The sequence below is a fragment of the Canis lupus genome, chromosome 1 (genome assembly GCF_048164855.1).
Source record: "Canis lupus baileyi chromosome 1, mCanLup2.hap1, whole genome shotgun sequence".
Lineage (NCBI taxonomy): Eukaryota > Metazoa > Chordata > Mammalia > Carnivora > Canidae > Canis > Canis lupus.
Genome location: NC_132838.1, coordinates 101,809,662 through 101,822,299, shown reverse-complemented (window position 1 = coordinate 101,822,299; position 12,638 = coordinate 101,809,662). Strand labels below are relative to the sequence as shown.

The window sequence follows — 12,638 nt, the reverse complement described above, 5'->3', positions numbered from 1 at the left end:
CCCCTCACACTGCTTAACTTCAACAGATCACCTCTTTTGACTCCTCATAACAATTTACAGGAATCTCTTCTAACTGCCACAGACGTTTTGTAGCTTACAAATGATTCATATTTAAAGGATGAAAATAGTAAATATCATGCTGGGTATGCCACTGCAATTTGTTTTGAAGTCAATGAGGCAGCACCTTTACCTTTGGCCACTTTATATCAACAGGCCGGCTGCTCTGGCTGTTATTAAGCTTCCTGGGCATTCCACATTTGACTTCCTGGAGGCAAAAGGAATCCACCTCACTCATACTTCTGCCAAATGGTGCTCTCAAGGAGACTCAATAGCCAAACCTCTGTCCAGTCCAAAGGGATGTTCTCCCAGATGATAATTTGGAAAAACTGACCAGAGACACCCAACAATTGGCTCCAAAAAAGGAAAAAATATTGGAATACTAATAATTACTGATTTGATAAAAAGAGAGAATTATTATTTGGACAAAATGACAGTACAGCCCTACCAGAAATTCTAAAATTCCCACTATTTGCTAATGTACAACCGTTCATCTACTGACAAAAATGATTGTTTTGATGAACCAATATTGGTGAGAAAATATTAATAAAGCCACAAAAAATAACAATTCACTTGTCCTGCTTGTCCAAAGGGAAAGGAAACCTGAGCAAATCACTCCCAGACACTTTGAGCTGCCCAATAAACCATTCAAGGTTTGGCAAATGAATTTGTTATTTATTTATTTATTTATTTATTTTATTATTTTTTTGGCAAATGAATTTCATACAGCTTTCCCTGTCTCGTGGATATAAATATATTTTAGTGATGGTTTATATATTTTCTCCACTGTACCAAAATTTCCCCTTGTAGACAGGCCACTTCTTCTGTGGCTCTCTTAGAAAAGATTATCCCTACCTGAGAAATACCTCTCAAACATCAGAGTGGTTGAGTAACCCATTTTACCAGTCAGGTGTTTCAACAGTTTTGTTCTGTTTGGATGATTTATAATCAATGTGCGTACCATCCTCAGTCCTCAGGGTCAGTTGAACACATTAATGGCACTGTTAAGAATCTATTGGTAAAATGTGTAATGATTCTCTATGTACCTTGACCAAAAATATTGCCATTGATCCTTCTAAATCTCAGATTCCTCCCACGTAGACTCTCCCTCTTTGAGATAGCATAGGACATCTTGGCCCCTGTTTCCTTTGACCCACAGATATAATTAAATATTATAAGGCCCAATTGCTTCTATTAAAAATTCCATGCTTCAGTAGAGCAACATTTTCACAATGCACTCCTGGGAGATGGAGACCCTAAGCATCACACTTTGCAACCTGAAGATTTCATCTACTGGAAAGGATTCCTCCAGAAAGACTCACCAGGAAGGCCCCACAACACTTGTGCTGCCAAACTCCAGAGAATAGACTCCTTTTAAATTCATGTAACACATCTAAAGAAAGCACCAAACTCTGACTGGACCTGCCATCTGCTGGGTGACCTGAAAGTAAAGATTTCCTGGGATTGAAGCAGATGACATATGACAAGACTTGTTTCCTAAGATGTTTGGACAAGGTATATTAAAAAGTTCAAGATTTACAGCCCTTCCTTCCTTCCTTCCTTCCTTCCTTCCTTCCTTCCTTCCTTCCTTCCTTCCTTCCTTCCTTCCTTCCTTCCTTCCTTCCTTCCTTCCTTCTTTTAATCTGGACTATTAACTGACTCTGGATTCTCAGCCAAATTCATGGTTTCTGAATTTAAAACTTTAAGACTGTATTGCTGATAATGCATTTGGTTCCAAACAGTTCTTTTGAGATAACAATACTGTTTAAAAACGTTTTGAAGTTTTTGATGGACTGTTTTACAAAAAGTCCATCAGCTGTTGCATTATGTTTATACCTGCACTCTCTTCCCAAATGCACTTGGTTAATTCTTTCAGTATGTTCTTGCACTATTCTGCTTTCATGGCCTTTTAAAGCAGGGACTTCCAGGAGGTATACATAACTCCAGGATGGGCTCCATAGGGAGAAATTTTCTTCCTCAAGTCAGAATTAGTGCGGATAAATATTTTTTGGTTGGCTATTTTCAGACCTAGAGTCCTCCAACGTGAGACATGATATCCAGGAAAGGTCCTTCCTGACATCAAGGGACAAAAGGCCACTGAATTAAGAAAAACTGACTCTTGATTAGCGATGTTTTCAGGGAAAGATCTTGGTCAAAAGGGGGAAATGTGAAAATTAGTAAAAGAAAATGTCACTATAATAGAATTGGGAAGCCAGAAGGGGGAGCTCTCACGCAGTACCACTGGAAGTCAAGAATCGCCAATTACAGAGGTCAAGAGAAGAATCTTCAACAGGGAAGAATCATCAATTACAAGCCTGGACAGGAAAAGATGTACATTTCATCTCCTACAATAAATCGACCACCCCAGCAACTTAACCAAAGAGAAATCATCATCACCCTGAACTCTTGCTTTTCTCCAATGGACTTCCATTCAAAACAATACTTCCCAAGCTGCTCTTTCTTCTCCACAGAACAATTGTTTTCCTTTGTTAAACTAGTCTATGGTTTTTGTCATAGCTTACCTGTCCTGAATTGCAATTCTCTGCTATTCTAGAATAAATCCATTTTTGCTAGCAAAACAACTGATTTGGTTGACCTGATAAGGTCAACGATATGAAACCATATTAAGTCCACACCCACTTAAGGCTAAGATCAATTAGTCTTGATAGTCCTATGTTTTGAATCATATGGGCTGTAAGGATGTGTCCCTTGGACAATAGACCTACCTGTGCTTTATGAAACCTTCTTGTATAGGATGTGTTTTTTTTTTAATTAATTGCACCTAATGGTATGCACATGTGTTTAATGCAAAAATTCTAACCCTCATGATGCTACTTGCTGAGTCACAATGGTTATATGTTGTGTTTTAACAAATATCATTAGTGATTCGGCAAAGAGAGGTCCCTGACATCCTCCTACAGCAGTACATGTGAGAAACTGGTGATGATGATGAATAGTAACAATAACAGCTTGTAAGTATTTAGCACTAGGCTCTGTGTTAAGCATTTATCATTTCATTTCCCATGAAGTAGGTTGTACTGTTTTCCCATTTTAGTTATTAAATTTTGGGGGAAGGAAGACGGTCATGACTTTTCAAGAGAGTTCCAGTTCTCAAGCTTAAGCTAGGGCCCCGCCCACAGGTTTTATCTGTCAGGAGGTGTAGGTTGGGCCAGAGAGTTTACAGGTGATGATGATACTGTCAGGTCAGGGGCTTAAATTTGGGAATCAAGGAATTAGAGGAATATATAACAATACCACACAAAGGCCCCACCAAGGAGGCATATTCACCATTCAATTTAAATCTCAGTCCCCTGGGCACCTGGGTTGCCCAGTGGTTAAGCATCTGCCTTCCGCTCAAGTCCTTATTCAGGGTTCTGGGATTGAGTCCCGCATCATGCTCCCCATAGGGAGCCTGCTTCTCCCTCTGCCTATGTCTCTGCCTCTGTGTGTCTTTCATAAATAAATAAAATCTTACAAACACAAAAAAACAACATAGTCCTCAAAGCTGAGAGATGAAGTAGCTCCCCCAGGATTAAAGACTGGATCACGTGCTGGAGACCACTGAGGATGGGCTTTGTCCCAGGTGACCAAAGAAATATGGGTGTATCAGTGTAAGAGGAGATTTGGCACTACTGGACCATATTTCTCCCATGTTTCTCCTCCCCGCAGCCTCCGCCGGAGCCACTTTGCTGTTCTCAAGAAAACCCGGAAAGATGCCTACTGCCTAGTTCGATACAGGGCACCAACTACATTACCCAGAAATCTGTGCCCACTGCCTTGGCGTCGTGCCAATGACAGCCCGGAACAAGGCGTCTCCCGCTGCCTTGGCGGCAGAGGCGGGACTTCCGGCGTCGCCATCGTGACGTATTTTGCGTGTGCCGAGGCACTCCGCGCCGGCGGCAGAGCCTCGGGGACTGGGGTGGTACGCTTCCAATGCGGCTCTCTGGAACCGGGCAGGGAAGGACGCTAAAACACGCGCTTTTGCTGGCCTCCATGAGCCCTGTCGTGGCACGGGCGACCTTGCGCGGAGGTGTCCTCCGGAGCAACGCTCCTCCCGAGGTCTTAGCAACCCCGCGGCGTCCTCGTCCGTCCCCGGCCGCCGCGCCCTGAGCCTGGGCTCGCTTTCACGCGGGGGAGACGGGCTCGGAGCGCGCCGGTCGGCCGAGGTCTCCCCGCCTCCCGGAGGTTTGGTTCCCGCTGAGCCCGCAGGACCCGCCGGGTTTGCCCGCTTTTCACGACCTGGTTCTGCTTACAGGATCCCATGGCTGTCCCGGCGCTGATGTACCGGGCTCAGGTGAGCAGAGGGTCCCTCAGGCCCTCGCCGACCCCGATAGAGGGGGTGGCGTGTCCAAGGACCCTCCTCACTTTGCCTTTAACGTTCCCTTCTCCTGAATATAAGGGCAGCGGAGGGCGGTCACTCCCGAAGCATCTGCGGTGAGGTTCCGGGTTCCAGCATCCTTGGGATGAGGTGTGCAAGGGTTTCCGAGATGCAGGAGCCAGCTAGTAGACATACTTGGAGGTGGGAATGAATTCGTGTTCCAGGAGCAGTAGGTGCCTGTTACATCACCTGGTGAGAACAGAGAGCAGGTGGTCAGGGGTCAGGCCTGGAATGGCAGCCTGAAGAGCTGGGCTTGTGTTCTGATGGTTGTGGGAGTCGTGGAAGGTTTGAAACAAAGAAGGGAGATGATCTGACTTAGGTGTTAACAGACTCCGTGGGGCTGCAGAGTGGAAAGATTGGGGGGCATGGCGGTGGGTAGGGAGACCAGAATGGAATTTACCTCAGTAAACCAGGTGAGTGTTGATGGTAGGTGGACCAGAGTGGTGGCAGTGGGGGTCAGGATAGTGTATGAGCTCAGTATCTGCTTTTAAAATAGGGCCCACTTGGGACGCCTGGGAGGCTCAGTGGTTGAGTGTCTGCTTTCGGCTCAGGGTGGGATTCTGGGATCCAGTCCCCCATCACGATCCCCGCAGGGAGTCTGCTTCTCCCTCTGCCTATGTGTCTGCCTCTCAATATCTCTCATGACTAAATAAATAAAATCTTTAAAAATAAATAAATAAAGTAGGGCCCACTGGGTTTTCTGATGAGACATAGTAATACGATATTCTGGGACTCTCTACTTGTTCCTCTATCTGCATTTTAGTCTGGGGACCGTAAGTGGGTGGTATTTCTAACCCAGCATTCTGAGTCCGGGCAAGGAGTTAATAGACTTTCCTACTTCTGGTAGCCAATAGGATAAAGATTGAAGGGTGTATTGGGCCCAGGGACAGCGTTGTGCAAATGCTGGCAGGTAAGATTGTGTTGGGAGTCCTCAAGGAACCACAGATCTTACTTGTCTGTTGGGAGCAGGGTCAGGAGTCCGGAATGTCAGGCTGAGGAGCTGGACCTCAATTTGAGGGTAGTGAAAGACATGGGAGGTTTGGAACAGAAGAGAAAGGTGACCTGACTAAGATTTAATGGATTCCCTTAAGCTGCTCTCTAGTTGAAAACAGAGCATGGACATGAGTGGGGAACCTACTGCAGTTGTCTGTGAGTGTTGATGGTAACTGGCCCAGAGAAGTGGCTGTGGAAGTGAGAGACATTGGTGGATTTTATATCTGTTTTATAAGCAGGGTGGCCAGATTTTCTGATGTGAAGGGTGAATGAGAGAAACGGATGAGTTGTGGGTGACCCTAGAGGGTTTTGTTTTGTTTTCTTTACCTGGTTGGGAAGCTGATAGAGTAATTTTCTATAATTACATTGGGGATTAGGCTTTCCTCACGTTGAGTTTTAAGAAGTCTAGAGACTCCTTAGTTGAGACATCAAGGTGGGTGCATGTTTTTAGTTCTGGGAGGGGTATTAGTTTCAGAAGTTCAAAAGGTGATGGCCAGTATGTGAAATGGGGGTAGAGCTGTGGGTTACATTTAGGAGAGAGTATCTCCAGGTCATGATGGCAATGCAGTGAAAAACAAGAAAGTTGAGGGATACCTGGGTGGCTCGATTGGTTGAGTGTCTGCCTTCTGCCCGGGTCATGATCTTGGGGTCCTGGGATTGAGCCACACGTCGGGCTCTCTGCTCGTTGGGTAGTCTGTTTCTCCCTCTCCCTCTGTAATCTCTCTTGTTCTTGCTCTCTAATAAATAAATAAAATCTTAAAAAATAATAACAAGAAAGTTGAAACTTGAGACTATGAACTGGGTCTCTTGCTTAGGCACTGGTGACAGTGGTGCCTGTCACAATGATGTATGTGCACTTTTTGGACACCATGTGTAGAGTGGAATTTTGGCGTGGGGGTGCCCTATAAGTGCATATGTTATGACCAGAAATTTGTTAGTGGTAGTGGCAGTTCCAAATGGGAAAAAGGGGTGGTTTAAAGAATAAAATACATGTTGGGGGAAGTGTGATCTAATGGTCTTAAGGTTGTATCTTCGGGGAAGCATGGTGTGAAGGACAACAGGAGAGCATTTGGTGCCCTTCATGGCCGACCCATAGATTACATAGTATCTATCTGCCCACCTACCTGGCTCTGGGCTGCGCTCAGAGAGACATGAGAAGAGAGCAGGTGCTAGTGGTGTCCTGGTGTCTCCTCTGAGCTAGGAGGCTGGAAGGAGAGGGACCAGCGGTGGCTGCGTGCATGCATAGACAGGGATTCTTGGGCAGCCTCAGTGGCCTAGCGGTTTAGTGCTGCCTTTGGCCCAGGATGTGATCCTGGGGACCCAAGATCGAGTCCCACATTGGGTTCCCTGCATGGTGCCTGCTTCTCCCTCTGCCTGTGTCTCTGCCTGCCCCCCCCTCATCTGTCATTAATAAATAAATAAATAAAATCTTTAAAAAAAAAAAAAAGACTGGGGATTCCTGTTGCCTATGGGTTCAGCTGTCCGCCATCATGACAGGACCATGTGACCTTCGAGGATGTGTTCGTGTACTTCTCCCGGGAAGAGTGGGAGCTCCTTGAGGAAGCTCAGAGACTTCTGTACCGTGATGTGATGCTGGAGAACTTTGCACTGGTGGCCTCACTGGGTAAGTCTCTGTTTTATCTATTGGTATATGGCAGATTACGCCCCAATTCAGTGGCTTAAAACAGTAAAAAAAAAAAAAATTATTTCAATTTCAGTGTATCAGGAACCTGGTCACAGCTTACTCATGTGCTCTCATGAGGTTTTAGTCAGGGCTGTGTTCTCATCTGAAGGCCAATCTCAGGAAGAGTCCACTTACAAATGCACTTGTGTGGTTGTTTGCAAGATTTTGTTTCTTGTGGCTTGTTGAACTGTGACAAATAGCCCCTCTCTGGCTGTTGGCCAATGGCCTCCCTTGGTTCCTTGTCATGTTGCCCTTTCTGTAGTGTACCTCCTAACATGGATGCTGCTTCTCTCTGAGCAAGTGAGTGAGAGAGAATGTCCAGGATGGAATCCAGTCCTTTCCTAACCTGACCTTGAAAGTGACATCCATTATCCCATTATCCTTAGAAATGAGCCAGGCCATGCCTACAGGCAAAGGAAGAGGCTTACACAAGGGTGAGAACGCTGGGAGTCAGGTATTCCCAGGCCTTCTCAGAGGCTGCCTTCCCCAGGCCCTCCCACTCACTCCTGTGGCCCTTGGTTTGGTTATTGCCCTGTGTCCCAGAGGCCGCTCTTTTTGTCCAGCTAGCTCAGTGACTCTTCTCCCTCCCTCCTCTGGTGCCCAGAGGAGGTACTATGGGTGCCAGGACTGGGCTGTGTGCAGCATCCCCTCCCTTGCTGAGCAGTTCCAGCACTCGCTGCCCAGAGCCTTGCTGGAAATGGGCTAGGGGCTCAGGGCCTTTTCATTCTGTTCAGCAGGTTCAGCATGGCTTGTGCACTCCTTGGCCAGGTAACTGTCTAGATCCATGGCAGCTCAGTGTCCTCAGGTCTGCCCTCAGGCCTGTTCTGCTAAATCTTCCTTCAGGGTTCTGTTTTTTAACATTTCATTTTCTTCTCTGTGGGGTGGGTCTCCCTAGGCCACTCGTCTGCCCAGGGTTTTCTTTATAGCTTTATCTTCCAGATCCCATGTAGTGGCTCACTTGGAGAGGGGCAGGAAGCCTTGGGTATCTGACGGGGCAGACCTGATCCAGCCACAGTGAGAGAGGCCCAGGAGGGAGCTGGAGGATCGTCATGTTAGTGCTGGGTTCAGATCATACTTTTAGCCTACTTTGTGTTCACTAGTGTTTGCCAGGGCCTGTAATGATACTTCATTTCTACCTTTACTTCCTATTTTTGGTACTTTGTCCATTTGTCACTTCTTTTCTGTCTTCCATCCCTTGGCTGTTTCCTTCCTTCTTTGGCGTCTTTATCTCATTCATTTTTCTCTTCTCCCTCTGCAGTACTCTGCAATGCTGGCTACTTTAATGTGCAATGAGTCGTGCATATTTCCTAAAATAATCCTTGAGAACCAGCTACTTATTCACAGTCAGATTTTCCTGGGCCTGGACACATTTTTCTGTAGAGAGCTCAGCAGCCAAGGCCCTACTCAATGGAGGAGCAAGCTGGAAACTTCTCTGTGCCCTATACCATGTACCACCATTGTGCCTCCTCATCGTTTCTCCTTACTGTGACCTTAAGAGGTCCAGGACCAACAGTGGGCCTTTTCTCACCCTGATCCTGGCTCCTTTGTCCCACCAGCAAGCCAATGCCCTCATTCTTTGGGGTTTCTCACACACAAGATTGGGCTGCTGCTGTCCACCAGAGTCAACATTTACCTCACCAGCATCTTTTTGCTTTCAGATTGTTGGCGTGAAGCAGATAATGAGGAGACACCTTCTGAGCAGAGTGTTTCTGTAGGAGGGTCGCAGCTCAGGACTTCCAAGTCAGGTGCATTTATCCCAAAACCCCACCTGTGTGAGGTGTGTGACCCACTCGTAAAAGATATTTTGCACTTGGCCAAACACCAGGGATCACACCCCTTGCAGAAGCTGTACACATGTGCCCCACGTAGGAGAGGATTCTTGTTCAGTGCAAACTTTTACCAACACCAAAAGCAGTATAGTGGAGAGGATCTCTTCAGAGGGGCTGCTGGTGGGACCTCGTACGTGAAGAGCTGTGAATTCCACATGTTAGGGAGACCCTTTACTTGCAGGGAGGAAGGGATGGACTTGCTAGATAGCTCTGGCCTCTTCCATTGCCAGTCGTCTGTCAGTGGGATGATTCCATACAAAAGGACTGAGTTCATGGAGTCTTTCCCACACAGCACTAGTCTTGGCCAACCCCAGGGAGACCACGATGGACTGGTGCTTTTCAGTTGCACTGACAATGGGAACACCTTCCTGAATACCTTCACTCTCCTTGGCAATCAGGTAAGTTGTACTGAAGTAAGACCCTTTAGGTGCACACCATGTGGAAATATGTCCAATGAGAAATCAGCTCTTATTAATCACAGAAAAATTCACAGTGGAGAGACATCACATGTGTGTAAAGAGTGTGGAAAGGCCTTCATTCACCTGTCTCACTTAAAAACGCACCAGAAATTTCACACTGGAAAAAGACATTACACATGCAGCGAATGCGGAAAAGCCTTCAGCCGCAAAGACACACTTGTTCAGCACCAGAGAGTTCACACTGGAGAAAGGTCTTACGACTGCAGTGAATGTGGAAAAGCCTACAGCAGAAGTTCCCACCTTGTTCAGCACCAGAGAATTCACACTGGTGAAAGGCCTTATAAGTGCAGTGAATGTGGAAAAGCCTTCAGCCGTAAAGATACACTTGTGCAGCACCAGAGATTTCACACTGGAGAAAGGCCTTACGAGTGTAGTGAGTGTGGAAAATTCTTTAGCCAAAGCTCCCACCTTATTGAGCACTGGAGAATTCACACTGGGGCAAGGCCTTATGAATGCATTGAATGTGGAAAGTTTTTTAGCCATAACTCCAGCCTCATTAAACATCGGAGAGTCCACACAGGAGCAAGGTCTTACGTGTGCAGCAAATGTGGGAAAGCTTTCAGCTGCAAAGACACACTTGTTCAGCACCAGATAATTCACACTGGAGCAAGGCCTTATGAATGCAGTGAGTGTGGGAAAGCCTTCAGCCGTAAAGACACACTTGTGCAGCACCAGAAAATCCACACTGGAGAAAGGCCTTATGAGTGTGGTGAATGTGGAAAATTTTTTAGCCATAGCTCCAACCTCATTGTACACCAGAGGATTCACACTGGAGCGAAGCCTTATGAGTGCAGTGAATGTGGAAAATGCTTTAGCCACAATTCCAGCCTCATTCTACACCAGAGGGTTCACACCGGAGCAAGGCCTTATGTGTGCAGTGAATGTGGAAAAGCCTACATTAGTAGCTCCCACCTTGTTCAACACAAGAAAGTTCACACTGGAGCAAGACCTTATGAATGCAGTGAATGTGGGAAATTCTTCAGCCGAAATTCTAGCCTCATTCTACATCAGCGGGTTCATACTGGAGAAAAGCCTTATGTGTGCAGTGAATGTGGGAAAGCCTACAGTAGAAGTTCCCATCTTGTTCGCCACCAGAAAGTTCACACTGGAGAAAAGCCTCATGAATGCAATAGTTTTGGTGGTCCTTTAGTTACATCTCTTAAACTTGTTTAGCACCAGGAAGTTCTCACTAGAGAAAGGCCTTACAAATGTAGAAAATGTTCATCTCCTTGTTCAACCTGATAGGACTCACATCAGAGAACATCTCTGTGATTACCCTTTGTGAAAGTCATCACCCAGCAGGTGAACCTTGTACATCCATACATGTATTATGGGGAGATTCCCAATTAGTACCACATAGGTGGGAAGCTTCCATGAGGTGCATTGCACTTTCTGAACTCTCCAGGGCTTTTGACAGAGTTCTATCACTGCCCGTGCCTATGGCGGAAGCCATCTCATTGCTCCCAGCTGTCAAGGTCCCACAGTGTGTGTCAGCCACTCTAGTATGGTCAGGGAAGGCAGACTCCTGTGCTCTCTCTCCTATTCTCTGGATGGAATAATGAGTGTTCTGAGCCCAGTGAGGTCCTCACTTCCAACTCCCTTGACTGGATTCTGAGTGGACATTATCCAGCCCTGGCCAAGAGATTCTGAACTGGAGTCTGCTGGGGATTTCCAGACAAGATTTCATGAACAGTGTCAGCTGTAAACATAATAACCATGACTCATTTGTTGTCTTCTAAATCCCCAATCTTTCAAACTGCTTGCCCCATGCTGCTCTGATTTGTGCGGTGACACAGGCCTGCTCTGGCAGTATTTACTTTGTGTGTGTGTGGAGGGGTGGGGGGCTGTCTATTCACTGTGTGGAATGGATTAAGAAAAAGTTGGGTTCTTCCAAAATGAAGAGAGGAACACGTCTGCACTAACTTTATATGCCTCAGAAGGGTTAGCAGAGTGACAGAACAGATCCCAGTCTAGCTGGCCTAATTTTCTTTGTGCCCAAGGCTTGCTAGAAAAGAGTGAAGAGCTTTGTGTGCCTCATCCTGTGGCCTAGGAGGCTAGGTTTCCTGTGAGCCCCAAGTTCATTTCTGAGGAGAGCATGATTGGTGTGAGAATCTCCAGTGCTTCTGGAAACATGAATTAGGTCTCTTGTTCCTAGAGAGTGTTCCATGTTCCCTAGCACTTTTGAGGGATTTCTGTCTCTTGGATCTGCACAGAAGCCAGTCCCTGATGTCCTGATTCCCATAGGCAGGTGTCATTGCCTGGAAGGCCTTCAGGGCAAGGTGGGGCTCATAATTGGGACAGAAACACTGAGAAAATGGAGTGGGGATGAGTGTCTCTTCTGACAGAGGCATCTACAAATGTCCATGATTTTTGTGGAATGAGAATATAGAAATTCTCAGAACCTTCAGACTCTTTATCTTCTGTGGCCAAGGCCACTGGGAGTGTCTAAGGTTTATGGATTTTTCTACCTCCCTGGGCCGTTGATGTTGTAGCCATCACTACACAGGCAGGAACCTCAGGACAGATGAAAAAGAGATCCAATGATAGGGCTTCTCTGACCCAGCTAGCATTCCTAGTGACTGAAGTGGACATGGATTTCATTGCTCTGGTTTTTGCTGACATTGAGGCAGGGGTCACCCTCCTGAATTGTGGAGAGAGGGATGTGGTAAAACCAAAATAGTTGGCAGATGTGACTTTCTAAGAGGGAAGGTAAATGACTTTATGGGGAACATTTAGTTCACAAAAACTTCATTGAGATATGATTGACATGAAATAAACTGCACATATTAAAGTGTGAAATGTGTTACGTTTCAGCATGTGTATATACCTGTGAAACCATCACCACAATCAAGATAATGAACATATTCAACACAACTGAAAGATTCCTTGTGTCCTTTTATAATCCTTTTATCTCCATCTTTCTAATACCCTTTCTCACAATTCACAAAAAAGAGGAAGCATTTTCTAGAATTTTGTATAGATGGAATTATATGATACATACATTCTGGAGAGTGGGGACTCCGGCCTTTTTCACTATCCATAACTATTTTGAAATTAATTCATCTTGTTGCATGTATCAATAGGTTGTTCATTTGTATTGTTGAGTATTACTTCATTGTATGCATATACCACAATTGTTTTTTATCCATTTAGTTATTAGTAAATGTTTGGGTTGTTTCCAGCATGGGGGCTGTTAAAAAATAAAGCTACTCTGAAGA

The 12,638-nt window shown here is 45.8% G+C and overlaps 1 protein-coding gene and 1 long non-coding RNA gene across 3 annotated transcripts in view; one reads left to right on the top strand and one right to left on the bottom strand.

The window, feature by feature from the left end:
• The window catches only part of LOC140634192 (uncharacterized), a 15,589-nt gene extending 11,702 nt beyond the window's left edge, over positions 1-3,887 (bottom strand). Inside the window, exons 1-2 of one of the 2 annotated variants that reach the window (XR_012031741.1) lie at positions 3,813-3,881; positions 1,380-1,498 (exon numbers count right to left, since the gene is read on the bottom strand). This is a non-coding gene — a long non-coding RNA (uncharacterized lncRNA). Of the gene's footprint in view, positions 1-1,379; positions 1,499-3,812 lie in introns of both variants that reach the window. The other variant, XR_012031728.1, reaches the window with a different exon arrangement.
• On the top strand, positions 3,735-12,638 carry ZNF304 (zinc finger protein 304). Its single transcript, XM_072822879.1, has 3 exons — positions 3,735-4,351; positions 6,926-7,052; positions 8,771-12,638. Exons 1-3 carry the CDS (start codon positions 4,319-4,321, stop codon positions 10,591-10,593), a joined length of 1,983 nt encoding a protein of 660 aa, XP_072678980.1. The 5' UTR covers positions 3,735-4,318; the 3' UTR covers positions 10,594-12,638.